General features: G+C 48.3%; 1 protein-coding gene across 2 annotated transcripts in view; it reads right to left on the minus strand.

The window, feature by feature from the left end:
* The window catches only part of EFNA2 (ephrin A2), a gene marked incomplete at its 3' end in the record, with an annotated part of 291,821 nt that overhangs the window by 27,392 nt on the left and 248,336 nt on the right, over positions 1–16,093 (minus strand). For both annotated transcript variants that reach the window (XM_083364928.1, XM_083364929.1), the window contains one exon: positions 10,510–10,802. In XM_083364928.1, the coding sequence (XP_083221054.1) occupies positions 10,510–10,802 (293 nt within the window). The remainder of the gene's footprint in view (positions 1–10,509; positions 10,803–16,093) is intronic.

Here is a 16,093-nt window from a genome sequence, read left to right on the forward strand (position 1 = left end):
GAGAGATGGAGAGAAGGAAGGAAGGAAGGAGAGAGGGAGGGAGAGAAGGAAGGAAGGAAGAAGAGGAAAAGACGAAGAGAAGGAAGGAAGGAAGAAGAGGGGTAGGGAAAGGTGGAGAGAAGGAAGGAAGGAAGGAGAGGGGGAGGGAGAGATGGAGAGAAGGACGGAAGGAAGGTGAGGGGGAGGGAGAGAAGGAAGGAAGGAAGGAAGGAAGAAGAGGGATAGGGAGAGATGGAGAGGACGGAAGGAAGGAGAGGGGGAGGGAGAGAAGGAAGAAAGGAAGGAAGGAAGAAAAGGGATAGGGAGAGATGGAGAGAAGGAAGGAAGGAGAAGAGGGGGAGAGATGGAGAGAAGGACGGAAGGAAAAAGAGGGAAAGACAGAGAGAAGAAAGGAAGGAAGGAAGAAGAGGGATAGGGAGAGATGGAGAGAAGGAAGGAAGGAGAAGAGGGGGAGGGAGAGATGGAGAGAAGGACGGAAGGAAGGAGAGGGGGAGGGAGAGAAGGAAGGAAGGAAGGAAGAAGAGGGATAGGGAGAGATGGAGAGAAGGACGGAAGGAAGGAGAGGGGGAGGGAGAGAAGGAAGGAAGGAAGGAAGGAAGGAAGGAAAGAAGGAAGGAAGGTGTCCCTGGAGCTTTAGCCTTGAAATTTGGGTGATTTGATTCTCTGTGTGGAAAAGGTGGAGAGGAATTTACCTTGAACAAAACAGGTAGTCCTGGAGTTTCAGTCACAACTGGGACCAGAATTTCCATCACTAAGCAAGGCGTTTGTTAAGTGGGTTGTGCCTGATTTCACCACCTTTTTTTTGTGCCTTGGTTCTTAAGTGAATCATCACGGTTGTTAAATGAGTCATGGTTGTTAAGTGAATCCTGCATCCCCCCCATTGACTTTGCTTGTCAGAAGTCAACTGGGAAGGTCGCAAATGGTGACCACTTGACCCTGGGATGCTGCCACAGTCATAAGTCCATGTCAGTTGCCCAGCACCTGAATTTTTAATCATCAGAATGCTGTAAAGGTCGTAAGTGTGAGGAGTGGTCGTGTCACTTTTTTCACTGGTTATACTTTTGAATGGTCACTAAACGAATGGTTGTAAATTGAGGACTACCTGTACTCGCTGGTCCCTCAAGCCTAGGTGGGCTACAAGATGAGGGTTAAGCACAATTTCCCAGTTAAACCCAGTTTTATTTTGATTTAGCAGCTGGTAGGAACCCAGCCAGGAGGGGTGGGGAGTGGGGGGGGGGCTGTAAAGTATGCCTCAGGTGTTGTACACATGTGTGTACAGGACTATCCGATTGTGGCTTTATTCCCCAAATGATGGTTAGCCATGGCTAAATTTACGACTCAGCTACATCTAGGAAGTAGCACAAGCCATCCTCGACTTAACCTCCACTGCTAAGCGAGACAGTGGTTCAGTGAATTTTTGCCCCATTTTATGACCTTTCCTGCCACAGTTGTTAAGTGAATTGCTGCCGTTGTTGAACGAGTCATGCGGTTATTAAGCCAATCTGGCTTCTCCCCGCTGACTTTGTTTTTTGGAAGCCGGCTGGGACCCCAGGGCAGTGCAACCGTCACAAGTACATGCCAGTTGCCAAGCCTCCGAGTTTTTGATCACGTGACCGTGGGCATGCTGCAACGGGCTGTAAAGAGGAAAGTTGGTGACAAGTCACTTTCTTCAGCGCTGTTGTCATTTTGCACAGTCACTAAGTCGAGGAATACCTGTACTCGGGAAGGAGCAAGACAAGGACGCTTCCTTAAGGCTATCCTTAAGAAGGATCCTAATGGACACTCCTCCAGTGGGTTTCCTAGCCCAGGGCTTTCCAACCAGTGGTACGGGTACCACCTGTGGTACATTGGGACCTGGCAGGTGGTACGTGACCAAGTTGTAGCAGGGGAGGGGAATGAGCTGAACCGGTGGTAGCACCGCACAAGCCTGAGCGAGAGACGGCTGGAGCTGCAGGGCTGTCAGGGCTCGGCGGGAGCGTCAGGATCAGCGCTAGGTTCCAGCTGGAGCTCGGCACTGATCCTGGTGCTTCTGCTGAGCCCAGAAAAAGTGGCGATCAGCTGGAATGCTGCAGCATCTCCAGGGTCTTGTGATTTACATTCAGATGCTTGGCAACTGATTCATATTTATGACGGTCACAGTGTCTGCTGCAATCACACAGCAGATGGCGGGGGGATAAAAACCAAACACACCCCACCCCACCCCTGCTATCAATCCTCAACAGAAATGCTCACAACAATGAAAACCTCGGACAGGAGGAAGAGCGCCGCCGGGCGGGCAGGCAGGTGTCTTGCTCGGCTGTGGCTTGGGGGGGGACTTTTTTCAGTGCCATTGTAACTTCGAACAGTCACTAAGCGAACTGTTATAAGTCGAGGACTACCTGTAGTTCATCACTTTTTTCCTTTTTTTTTTTTGGGTCATCAAGTTTTTGACACCTTGCTAGGTGACTGGTGGTACTCGGATGTTGCCATATCCTAAAAGTGGTACAATGGGTGAAAAGGTTGAAAAGCCCTGTCCTAGGTGAATTGTCCTTGCAAAAAACAAAAAAACAAAACTATGTTCTCTCCTGTTTCTGGGACACATTTACAACAGCTCATAATTCAAAGTAAGTTCCCCACCAACCTCTTCCCATGGGAATCCTTCATGAAGTCAACCCCTCTCCCCTCCAAGCAGGAGGCCTCATGCTTCCCAGACACATTTCACAAGAACCCCCTGTACAAGTGTACTCAGAAACATCTGCTAGAACAGTGGTGGCGAACCTATGGCACGCGTGCCAAAGGTGGCACTCAGAGCCCTCTCTGTTGGCACGCGTGCCGCCGCCAGCAGCAGGTCCATCAGGCCACCACCACCACCCGAAGCAGGAGCCCCGCCCAGCACAAAGGAGGCGAAGCGGCCGACTAGCCAGCTCGCATAGAGGTGGTAGAGCAGAGGTCGCCAACCATTGTCGATTGGTGGATTGGAAGAAAAGGGAGGGGGAAGCATTTTACATGTGTACATGTGCGCACAGGGCCGCAAGCATGCACGCGCAGCAAATGGGGCGGGGCTAGTGCCTGCGTGATACTCACTAGCCCTGCCCCGTTCTTGCGTGGCGCAGTGCCTTGTATCTGCACCCTGTGGTGTGGCAGCGGCTGTTTTTGTGCCTTGCAGCACAGTGGCCCGTTTTTGCGCCCCCGGGTTTTGCATGCTAGAGGCGGCACTCGGAGGGCACCAGAATGCTGATGTGGCCCTGGCACTTTGCAATAAATAGGTGGGTTTTGGGTTGTGGTTTGGGCACTCGTTCTCTAAGGTTCGCTATCACTGTGCTAGATTATCATGTGTCTGGATGGATGTGTTGCACAATCAAAGACCAGTATTATCTCTAAAACAGAGGCAAGGCTGGGACTGTGTCCTTACAACATCCTTGACTTTTATTTTGACACCCACCCCACCCCACCCCAAACACACTCCCTTGAAATGAGATGGACCTAACAACCCTCAGCAAAAGCTGAGCGACTTTCCCTTGGTCAGGAAGAAAAAGAAGACTCTTAAATCAAGGATTTGTTAATACCTGGATTGGAGAGCTGGTATCACCACAGTGACTCACCAGGAGACTGTGAGTTCTAGTCCCACCTTAGCCATGAAAGTCAGCTGGGTGACTTTGGACCAATCACTGGGAGACTGTGAGTTCTAGTCCCACTTTAGGCATGAAAGATGGCTGGGTGACTTTGGACCAATCACCGGGAGACTGTGAGTTCTAGTCCCACCTTAGCCATGAAAGATGGCTGGGTGACTTTGGGCCAATCACCGGGAGACTGTGAGTTCTAGTCCCACCTTAGCCATGAAAGATGGCTGGGTGACTTTGGGCCAATCACCGGGAGACTGTGAGTTCTAGTCCCACCTTAGTCATGAAAGATGGCTGGGTGACTTTGGACCAATCACCGGGAGACTGTGAGTTCTAGTCCCACCTTAGCCATGAAAGATGGCTGGGTGACTTTGGGCCAATCACCGGGAGACTGTGAGTTCTAGTCCCACCTTAGCCATGAAAGATGGCTGGGTGACTTTGGGCCAATCACCGGGAGACTGTGAGTTCTAGTCCCACTTTAGGCATGAAAGACGGCTGGGTGACTTTGGGCCAATCACCAGGAGACTACAAATTCTAGTCTAACCTTAGCCATGAAAGTCAGCTGGGTGACTTTGGGCCAATCACCGGGAGACTGTGAGTTCTAATCCCACCTTAGCCCTGAAAGACGGCTGGGTGATTTTGGGCCAGTTATTCTCTCACTCAGCCCAACCCACCTCACAGGGTTGCTGTTATGGGAAAAACAGGAAGAAGGAGCCTTAGACATGTTCGCCAGCTTGAGTTATTTACAAAAAAATAATAATAAAAATGAGACTAAAAAGAAAATCTAAATAAAAAAGACCAGAGGTCTCACCGAGAGGCTGAAGCACAGGTCATTTAGCAAGTCGAATAGAGTGGGGAACGAGGTGGCCTTCAGTGTTTCTCACCCAGAACCTTCCGTGCTTCTTTGCGCCTTTTTCTTCTCCTCTCTCCCTGCTCTCATTCGTTCTGTGCCGCACACTGGTTTATTTTTTATTATTTTCTCAGAATGTGGCCCCAGCTGGGTAGCGGAGCATCCCCCATTCCCAAGGCCCCAATGGAGTTTAAATAGAGTCATTCTTGCTAATTAAACCAGTCGCTGTGATTGCTTAGTTAGGATTGACAGTGTAATCAGAAGTCGAAGACGGGCATGGCGTTTTCAGGGGTTTTTTTCTTCTTCTTTTAATTATGAAAATAGATCTCGGCAGAAGATTAAAATTGTGCCAAAAGGAGAAATACTCATGCCCTCAATGAGGCATGGCCGCAATATTGAATTACAGAAACATACCAGGAGGTCAATAGGGTGCTGTGAATTTAGTCAACAGCCTTGTTTTTCCTGGCCAAAATGATAATATTGTGGAGAGTGGCGGGGGGGGGGGATCCTGGGTGCATCAAACGGAGATCCTTTCAGGGTGAGCAAGGCAAACATGTAACTAGGAAACAAAAGTGACCGTGGAACTGCTAAAGCTAAGAGTATCCTGCAGCGGTGAGTTCCAGAGATTAAGATGGGTGGCAGGAAGCAACAATTCTTTTCTTTCTTTCTTTCTTTCTTTCTTTCTTTCTTTCTTTCTTTCTTTCTTTCTTTCTTTCTTTCTTTCTTTCTCTCTCTCTCTCTCTCTTTCTTTCTTTCTTTCTTTCTTTCTCTTTCTTTTTCTTTCCTTCCTCCCTCCCTCCCCCTTCCCTCCCTCCCTTTCTTCTTTCCTTCCCCTTCTCCCTCCCTCCCCCTCCCCTCCCTCCCTCCCTCCCTCCCTCCCTCCCTCCCTCCCTCCCTTCCTTCCTTCCTTTAAAAAGCACTAAAATCTTGGGGGTCGGTTTCCCAAGGAACCACTAATCAATAACCTTTTAAGATGGCTCTACTATTTCACTTTTTCCATGTCTGCGGTTTGTGTATCTTACTTTTTTTAATTTATTTTGATTTTTTAATAATGATTGATTTACATATTTACAATGATTGTATTTCTATAATTATTGTTTTTTTTTAATTGCTGAATACCGCCCCCCAGTCATTTCTTGTGACAATGGACAGCTATGCAATTTTGATAAATTAAATCTATATATTACTAAAATTCTCATTTTCGGTGAACCTTAACTGGATGAAACAGTTCAGCATAGGGCAAAACGTTTTCAACCAAGGTTGGTTTAGTGAGTGGTTAAGGCACCAGGCTAGAAAATGGGAGATTGTGGAATCAAATCCCTCCTTTGCTATGAAAGCCAGCTGGGTGACTTTGAGCCAGTCTCCCTCCCTCAGCCCAACCCACCTCACAGGGTTGTTTTTGTGAGGAAAATAGGAGGAGGAAGGAGTATGTTCACCTTCTTGAGTTATTTATAAAACTAAAGGTGGGGAAAAAACAAACAAACAAATAAATAAAACTGACAAAATGCCTCCAAAATGCAGGGCCTATGACTCCCAACGGAACTGAAATTTGGCAAACTTTATCAGAGATTTCATGACCCCAAAAGTGACCCTGAAGCATTTTAGGACGTAAAACGGAACACGTCCTAAAACATTTCCTGTGATCACCTGTTGATGCTTGACTCTGTTACCCAGCTTAACATGCCCATCTCTTTTCGAGCCGGCGAAGTCTCTGAATGTTTCCCTGAATTTTTAAAGAAGTTTTCAACTATATCGGAAGCTCTGCCTTTGTTGAAAACATTTGAGGAATCCGGTAAGGAAATATCTCTGCTAAGGATGACCCAAGAAGTCACGGGTTCCCTAGTAAATAAATAAAAACACACTGCTTCGAGGAAAGGTCCCGGTGATTGAGTGGCTAAGTGTGGATAAATGTGTGTTCTCTGTTAGATGTGGCTTTTAATTTGTTGAAACTGCACTGAGGGCATGGATAGCAAACAAAGCCCTATTGCTTTCTAATCACACACATTCACCTACAAGGTTCTTTGCGACTCAAGAATAGATGATTATCTCCAGTTAGTGCTGGAGAAACACTAATATCCTTCCAAGCTAAATTGGGGTGGGTGAAACCTGGGCTTTCAGTTAACTCAATCTCTTGACTGCATCTTCCACTCAGTCCTCTGAAGGGTGATGGGAGACAATGTACGGATGTTGTGATATCCCTGAAAAAGGGGTAAGGCAACTTGGGAGTGGGGTATTTTGAGTCTCGGGGGAAGTGAGAAGTTTTTCCGGAAACTGATGACAACCACCACCACCCCCATTTCTATCCTTAAAAGCTCCTCCACCAGCACCCAGAAAAAGACGACGTTGCATAGCCAAAAATGTTGTCGCCAACATTGCCCCAAAAGCCAACACAGTTCTAGGCTACAGTAAAAGAAGGATAGAATCAACATCACATGAAGTATTAGTACCATTTTGTAATGCCTTGGTTACAGTTTTGGTCACCACAGTATAAAGGAGATGTTGAGACTCTTAGAAAGAGGGCAGAGAAGAGCAACAAAGATGATCAGGGGACTGGAGGCTAAAACGTGTAAGAAACGGTTGCTGGAATTGGGTTTGTCTAGTTAGTACAAGGGTAGGCAACCTTGGCTCTTTTATGACTCGCGGACTTCAACTCCCAGAATTCCTGAGCCAGCCATGCTGAGGCGAAAGGGAGAGGTTTCCAAGCTGAGCCATGCTGGCTCAGGAATTCTGGGAGTTGAAGTCCACAAGTCATAAAAGAGCCAAGGTTGCCTACCCTTGGTCTAGTACACGGGTCGGCAACCCGCGGCTCCGGAGCCGCCCGGTGCGCGCGCACCTCTTTGAACGGGCAGTGGTGCGCGCGCACCTCTTCGAACGGGCAGTGGTGCGCGCGCACCTCTCCAAACCTTTGGAGAGGTACGCGCGCACCTCTGCGCGAACGGGCAGCGGCGCCGCTCTTTGAGAAAGCTGCCGCGGCACGTTTGCAGGCTGCCGAAAGCGGCAGCTTTGCAGACGGGCCGTCGCCGTCGCGCAACCGGGAACCGGTTCCATCACAGATAAAAAAATTGGCAACCATGCGCGTCCGCGCATGCGCAAGAAAAAACCGTTTTGTGCATGCGCAAAATGTTTTTTTTGCGCATGCGCGGGCATGGACGCACGCACGCGGCTCCCACTTTTTTTATGTGTGATGGAACCGGTTCCCAGTGGCTCTTTTCCTTTTTCAGGTTGCCGACCCCTGGTCTAGTAGTTTAATGAAAAGAAGGACTAAGGGTGACATGATAGCACTGTTCCAATATCTAAGGGGCTGCCACAAAGAAAGGGGCAGGTGTCAACCTATTTTTCAAAGCACCAGAATGAAAGACAACGGATGGAAACTAATCAAGGAGAGAAGCAACCTAGAACTAAGGAGAAATTTCCTCATGGTGAAAATAGCAATAGCACTTAGACTTATATACTGCTTCATAGCGCTTCACAGCCCTCTCTAAGCGGTTTACAGAGTCAGCCTGTTGCCCCCAACAATCTGGGTCCTCATTTTACTGACCTCGGAAGGATGGAAGGCTGAGTCAACCTTGAGCCGGTCAGAATCAAACTCCTGGAGTGAGCAGTGAGTTAGCCTCCAATACTGTATTCTAACCACTGTGTCACCACAATCAACCAATAGAATAAAACAGAGCTAGAAGGGACCTTGGAGGTCTTCTAGTCCAGCCCCCCGCTTAAGCAGGAGAACCTATACCAGGGGTCGGCAACCTAAAAAAGAAAAAGAGCCACTGGGAACCGGTTCCATCACAAATTAAAAAAAGAGGGAGCCGCGTGCGTGTGTCCATGCACGCGCATGCGCAAAAAGGTTTTTTGCGCATGCGCGGACGCACGTGGCTGCCATTTTTTAAAAAATGAGATGGAACCGGTTCCCGGTTGCCCGATGGCGACGGCCCGTCTGCAAAGCTGCCGCTTTCGGCAGCTTTGCAGACGGGCCGTGGCAGCTTCCGCAAAGAGCGGCGCCCCTGCCCATTCCGAGAGGTGCGCGCGCACCTCTCCGAACGACCGGAGGTGCGCGCGTACCTCCGCGCGAATGGGCAGCGGTGCCGCTCTTTCAGGAAGCCCGCCGCGGCCCGTCTGTGAAGCTGCCGAAAGCGGCAGCTTAGCAAACGGGCTGCGGCAGCTTCCGCAAAGAGCGGCGCCCCTGCCCATTCCGAGAGGTGCGCGCGCACCTCTCCGAACGACCGGAGTTGCACGCGCACCTCCGTGCGAAGGGGCAGCGGCGCCGCTCTTTCAGGAAGCTGCCGAAAGCGAAGGGGCAGCGGCGCCGCTCTTTCAGGAAGCTGCCGAAAGCGGCAGCTTCCTGAAAGAGCGGCCCGCTGCCCGTTCGCGCGGAGGTACGCGCGCACCTCCCCAAAGGTTTGGGGAGGTGCACGCGCACCTCCGGTCGTTCGGAGAGGTGCGCACGCACCTCTCGGAATGGGCAGGGGCGCCGCTCTTTGCGGAAGCTGCCGCGGCCCGTCTGCTAAGCTGCCGCTTTCGGCAGCTTCACAGACGGGCCACGGCGGGCTTCCTGAAAGAGCGGCACCGCTGCCCATTCGCGCGGAGGTACGCGCGCACCTCTCCAAAGGTTTGGGGAGGTGCGCGCGCACCTCCGCCCATTCGGGGAGGTGCGCGTGCACCTCTCCAAATGGGCGGTGCCACTCTCCATTTGGAGAGGTGCGCGCGCACCACTGCCCGTTGGAAGAGGTGCGCGCGCACCGGGCGGCTGGGAGCCGCAAGAGACGGCTCAAAGAGCCGCATGCGGCTCCGGAGCCGCAGGTTGCCGACCTGTGACCTATACCATCTCAGACAAGTGACTGTGCAGTGTCTTCTTAAAAATCTCCAGTGATGGACGCCCACTATTTCTGGAGGCAAAGCTGTTCCACTGGTTAATTGTCCTCACTGTCAGGAAGTTTCTCCTTAATTCTAGGTTACTTCTCTCTTTGTTCAGTTTCCAACCACTTGTTTCGTGTCCTGCCCTCTGGTGCTTTGGAGAATAACGCGACCCCCCCTCGTCTTTCTGGCAGCCCCTCAAATACTGGAATACTGCTTTCATGTCGAACGGCTTGCCTCCAGAAGCTGTGAATGCTCCAACGCTGGAAGTTTTTAAGAAGAGTCTGGACAGCCATTTGTCTGAAATGGTATAGGGTTTCCTGCCTGAGCAGGGGGTTGGACTAGATGACCTCCAAGATCCCTTCCAACTCTTTTATTCTGATGTTCCATGTTCATGAGCCATTTTACTGCCGAATTCCAGCAACACAATCTTGGGGTACAGAGGGGCTGACTGGGGCTGATTTGTTTCAGATTGCTCATTTCTTAGCTTCATGCACCATGAATCTGATAATATAAGCAAGCTGCTTACATTTCTAGGTTTTCCTTCCGTGTCGCAACCCCCCTTTTTATAACATTTCATTCCAACAGCCCAGCTTTGAACCAAACTGGACTTCTGAGAAAGCTAACTTCAGCCAGTATTTACAGATAGTCCTCAAATTACAACGCTAACTGGGACCAGAATTTCTGCTGCTAAGCAAGACAGTTGTTCAGAGAGTCGTGCATGATTTTACAATCTTTTTCTTGCCACAGTTGTTAAGCGAATCGTGGCAGCTGTTAAGTGAATCCCAAGGTCGTTAAGCGAATCTGGCTTCCTCCATTGACTTTGCTTGTCGGAAGCCAGCTGGGAAGGACACAAGTGGGTATCCCGTGACTTTGGGATGCTGCAACCATCGTAAATACATGCTGGTTACCAAGCATCCAAATTCCGATCACGTAACTGTGGGGAGGCTGCGACGGTCGTAAGTATGAGGATCTACTCTAAGTCATATTTTTTCCAGTGCTGCTGTAAATTTGAATGATTGCTAAATGAGTGGTCGTAAGTTGAGGACTACCTGCATCCAGCTTGCTATCAAGGGATGGTCTGATAGGCTGAAAACCACATTTCACGTACGGGACACACACACCCCTTCCCTTCCAACCCTCACCTTAACCCCATGGAACTCCAGCCTGCTGGGCTCCCACGGGAAGCATAGGGCAGCTTTCAGTACTTACAAATGTAGTAATACTCGTGCCCTGGTCTGAATTCGAATCCTAAGGAGAACGGGGTAAAAAGCTGGAACTTCTCGGAGAATTTGAGGGGCCCGTTGGGGGAATCCGGACGGTTACATTCCCAGCGTTTGAAGCCGTTCTGCCGATGGTCGCAGGAGCTGTGGCCCTCGTAGTTGACCATGTACAAAATGTATCTCTCCATCTGGTCCATGGGAAATGGGATCTCATAGTGCGGGCAGTATATGTCCAGGTAATCGTTGATGCTGACTTCCACGGTGTAGTCCCCTTGGTGGAATCTGCAACAAGAACAGCCAGGAGGAGAAGAGACCATTAGTAGCAACTGTGAGAGGGGTCTCAGAGTCCTAGTGGACAATCACTTCAATATGAGCCAGCAGTGTGCTGCAGCTGCCCAAAAAGCCAACACAGTGCTAGGCTGCATTAACAGAGGAATAGAATCAAGATCACATGAAGTGTTAATACCACTTTACAATGTCTTGGTGAGGCCATACCTGGAATCCTGCATCCAGTTCTGGTCACCACGATGTGAAAAAGATGTTGAGAATTTGGAAAGAGTACAGAGAAGAGCAACAAGTATGATCAGGGGACGGGAGGCTAAAACATATGAATAACGGTTGCTGGAATTGGGTAAGTCTTAGTTTAATGAAGAGAAGGACGAGGGGGGACATGATATCTCAGGGCCTGCCCCAAAGAAGAGGGAGTCAAGCTATTCTCCAAAGCGCCTGAAGGCAGGACAAGAAGCAATGGATGGAAACTAACCAAAGAGAGAAGCAACCTAGAACTAAGGAGAAACTTCCTGTCAGTGAGAACAATTAACCGGTGGAACAACCTGCCTCCAGAAGCTGTGAATGCTCCAACACTGGAAGTTTTAAAGAAGAGAATGGACAGCCATTTGTCTGAAATGGTATAGGATTTCCTGCCTGAGCAGGGGGTTGGACTAGAAGACCTCCAAGGTCCCTTCCAACTTTATTATTATTATTATTGTTGTTGTTGTTTGTTGTTGTTATAAACACTTTCTCGGTTGTCGAAAACCAGAGTCAAGCCAAAGGGTGACATTTGAAATAAAATAATCTTGCATTGAGAAGTCCTCACTCAATGCAATGTAGTTACCTACATATTTAATAATTTATTTAGCTGCCCATTTTATGGCAGTGATTCGGGGTGGGGGGTGCACCTAGGATTCACAATAAAAACCTAAAATAATAATACCCAATTATATACCTAAATATCCAATATTCATCCATTCTTCCCAGAAGATACATGAACAACTAGCCGCAATTCATTTATTTAATAATTTATTTAGCTGCCCATTTTATGGCAGTGATTCGGGGGGGCAGGGGGGGTTGCATCAAGGTTTCACAATAGAAGCCTAAACTAATAATACCTAATTATATAAGCCAAACCTAAATATCCAATATTCATCCATTCCTTCCAGCAGATACATGAAAAATAACTAGTCACAATGTATTGATTTATATACAGTATTTGATTTTTATCCTGCCTTTATTACTTTATAAGTAACTCATTTACAACTAGTCCAAGTATCAAAGTGACTTATAACTTAGTCCTCATACTTAAAACCGTAGCAGCAGCATCATAATCATGTACAGTAATCAAAATCTGGGCTCTTGATAACCGACATGTATTTATGATGGTTACCCTATTCCGAGGCCAGATGTTCACCATTTACGAACCTTTCCAGTGGACTTCTGACAAGCAAAGTCGATGGGAAAAACTGGATTTACTTAACGACTGTGTGATTCATTTAACAACTGTGCTGATTTGCTTAACAACCCTGGCAAAAAATTTTGCAGACTCAGACGTGACACATTTTGCAATGGAAATTCCAGTTCCAATTGTTGGTCGTAAGTCAAGGACCACCTGTATTATTGACCCATCTTGCAACTGTCAGAACTGCACAGTATCTTGCCCCAAAGCTGAGGATTTTTGCACACCAGATAGGCACAAAAGTGTCTGTGTTACATCCAGAAAGTAAAAACCATGCAAAGTTCTTGATTTATTTACTTATTACATTGGTATGCAGCCCACCTCACTGTTGCAGCGACTCTGGGCGGCTTACAAAAATGACAAAAAGGTTAAAAACAAAAGATAGTGCAAAACGATTAAAATTAAGAAGGTTAAATGAAGAAGATTGACGAATTGTTTCCTCTTTAAAAGAAGACCAGAACATTCGAAATCAGACCCCTGGGTGTATTTGAGATGGACCTTGAGGACTAGAAACTTCCAGGCGTTATTGGCCCTCCTAACCAACTCAAACAGTGTCCGATTAGGAACACCAAGGAGAAAATCTTTCTCGTTGCAATTCTACCACAATGGATTCTGCTAAGCTAGGATTGTCTGACTCGTTGGGGAAAAACCCCAAGAGGCCTATCCGAGCTTCTCTGGAGCCCACGTGGTTTCCCTAATCTTCCTCCTTCCCATTAACTTTACAAGATTAAACCAAGCACCTCTTAAAATTAATAAAACGGCAACGGTAGGTGATTAATGGAACGGGAGGGGGGATCTTTCTCCAGCCATGATGCCTGATTAGCGCACCCCCCTCACTCCCCATATTATATTCAGAGGCACACTCCAATTTTATAGGGGTTTGGGGGATTTTAGGTATATTTTTTTGGGCAGATTATCCAAGAGATTAGAGGATTAGCAAAACCGCGAGGGAGGCATGCTGGTTTGGGGCTGTGGACAGCGTGCGCCGCTTTGCTTAAGACACCATTCCTAAGTGCTGTTAGGAAAGGCTGGACTTTCGTCCCCCTCAAATGTGCTTCTGGCATTGTCCCCAGCAATTATCTCCAGCTTCCCAATTTTTCTGGTGCCATGTCAGAAAATCATCCTTAAAAAAAAAAAAAGTTTTTAAGTCATTTGGATGACATTTGCTTTAGAAATTACTTTCAACGATGAAATTCTCACAACGGAAGCAAATGTTTTTGCAAGGAGCTAAAAGTCCAGAATTTTGGTGGCACTGGTAGTCCTCGGCTTACGACCACAACGCAGCCCAAAATTTCCATTGCTAAGCAAGGCGGTTAAGGGAATTGCATCCCATTTTATGACCTTTTTTCCAAAATTGTTAAGCAAATCATTCCAAGCACCTGAATTTCAAAAGGCTACAAGTACAGGTAGTCCTCAACTTATGACCACAATTGAGCCCAAAATTTGTGTTGCTAAGTGAGAAATTTGTTAAGTGAGTTTTGCCCCATTTTACGTTTACGTTTTACGTTTACGTTTTATTTAATTTGTATACCGCCCTTCTCCCTAGGGACTCAGGGCGGTTCACAGGGCATATAAATAACAATACAATACAATACAAAAGTTAAAAAAAAAGATTAAATCAGTGCCCAGTTAAAAATGATAATACTATTCTAAAACAACAATTTAAAACCCAACTCCCCCGTCAGGCCAGACCAGCTAATTCAAATAAATGGGTCTTCAGGCCACGACGGAAAGTTTGGAGGTCTGATGCCATCCGGAGCTCCACCGGAAGTTGGTTCCAAAGTGCCGGGGCACCCACAGAGAAGGCTCTCCCCCTGGGGGCCGCCAGTCGGCATTCCCTGACCGGAGGCACCCTGAGGAGGCCCTCTCTGTGGGAACGCACAGGGCGGAGGGGAGTCGACGCCGGCAGCAGGTGGTCCCCGAGGTAACCCGGACCCATGCCATGTAGGGACTTAAAGATCATAACCAAAACCTTGAACCTCACCCGGAAGACAACTGGTAACCAATGCAGCTCGCGGAGCAAAGGTGTAACATGGGAGTACCGGGAAACTCCCAAGACAACTCTCGCGGCCGCATTCTGTACCAGTTGGAGCCTCCGAGTGGTCTTCAAGGGAAGCCCCATGTAGAGAGCATTACAGTAGTCAAGGCGAGAGGTCACGAGCGCATGAGTGACCGTGCACAGGGCATCCCGGTCCAGATAGGGCCGCAACTGGCGCACCAGGCGAACCTGGGCGAAAGCCCCCCTAGTCACGGCCACCACATGATCTTCCAGGGTAAGCCGTGAATCTAGGAGGACTCCCAAGTTGCGAGCCCTATCCACGGGGGGTAAGAGCTCACCCCCCACAGAAAGAGATGGAACATTTTGAATGTCCTGGGACGCCGGAATGCACAGCCACTCAGTCTTGTCAGGGTTGAGTTGAAGTCTGTTCCTCCCCATCCAGACCCGAACTGCCTCCAGGCAACGGGACATCACAGCGAGGGCATCACTGGGGTGGTTTGGGGTCGAAAAGAAAAGTTGGGTATCATCGGCATATTGATGATACCCAACTCCAAAACCACGAATGATCTCACCCAGCGGTTTCATATAGATGTTGAACAGGAGAGGCGAGAGAACCGACCCCTGAGGAACTCCACAAACGAGAGACCTAGGGGCCGATCTCTGCCCCCCTGCCAACACCGACTGCGAGCGTCCCAGGAGATAGGAGGAGAACCACCGAAGAACTGTGCCTCCCACTCCCAATCCCCTGAGACGCCGCAGCAAGATACCATGGTCGATGGTATCGAAAGCCGCCGAGAGGTCTAATAGGACTAGGACATTTTACAACTTTTCCTTATTAAGTGAATCGCTACTGCGGCTGTTAAAATAGTAACACGGTGGTTAAGTGAATCTGGCTTTCCCGTTGACTTCGCTTGTCAGAAGGTCACAAAAGGGGGTCACATGACCCCGGGACACTGCAACCATCATAAATATGAGGCAGTTGTCATCCATCCGAATATAAATCACATGACCATGGGGATGCTGCAACAGTCGTAAGTGTGAAAAACGGTCATAAGTCACTTTTTTCAGTGCCACTGTAACTTCAAATGGTTAGTAAACAAGGTGTTGTAAGTTGACGACTACCTGTATTTGTGACGGTCACAGCGTCCTGGGAACTCGTGATGACCTTTTTCCACCTTCTGACAAGCACAGTTAATGGCGAAGCTAGATTCACTTATTTAGTTAACAACTGCAGTGATTCTACTTAACAACTCTGGTAAGGAAGGTTGTAAAATGGGGCAAAATTCACTTGACAAATTTTAGCAACAGAAATTTTAGGCTCAGCTGTGGTCATAAGTCGAGGATTACCTGTAGTCCTGGTCCTCCAACTGGTCACTTAACGTCCACTTGAAATGATGATGGGCCCAGAAGAGGGACTTAACCCCTAAAGCAGGGGTCCTCAACCTTGGCAACTTTAAGACTTGTGGACTTCAACTCCCAGAATTCCTCTACCAGGAATTCTAGTAGTTGAAGTCCTCAAGTCGCTGGCTGAGGAATTCTGGGAGTTGAAGTCCACAAGTCTTAAAGTTGCCAAGGTTGTGGACCCCTGCCCTAAAGCGCTTGTGGCCATCATAAAATGTCACGCCACACCCCCTGTGGTCACATGACTGCATTTCCAATGCTTGGCAACTGGCTCACCTTTATGACCGGTTGCAGTGTCTTACAGTCAAATTCCCCACAATTTACAATGTTTCTCATTTTATTTATCTTTTTCTTTGCCAAAGAACTGCTCCTCTCTCTCAGAGAGGGACTCTGGGCAGTGTACAATAACATAATTTGCTGGTTTCCAGTTTTTTAGTGTGC

This window comes from Vipera ursinii (assembly GCF_947247035.1).
Source record: "Vipera ursinii genome assembly, chromosome: 1".
Classification (NCBI taxonomy): domain Eukaryota; kingdom Metazoa; phylum Chordata; class Lepidosauria; order Squamata; family Viperidae; genus Vipera; species Vipera ursinii.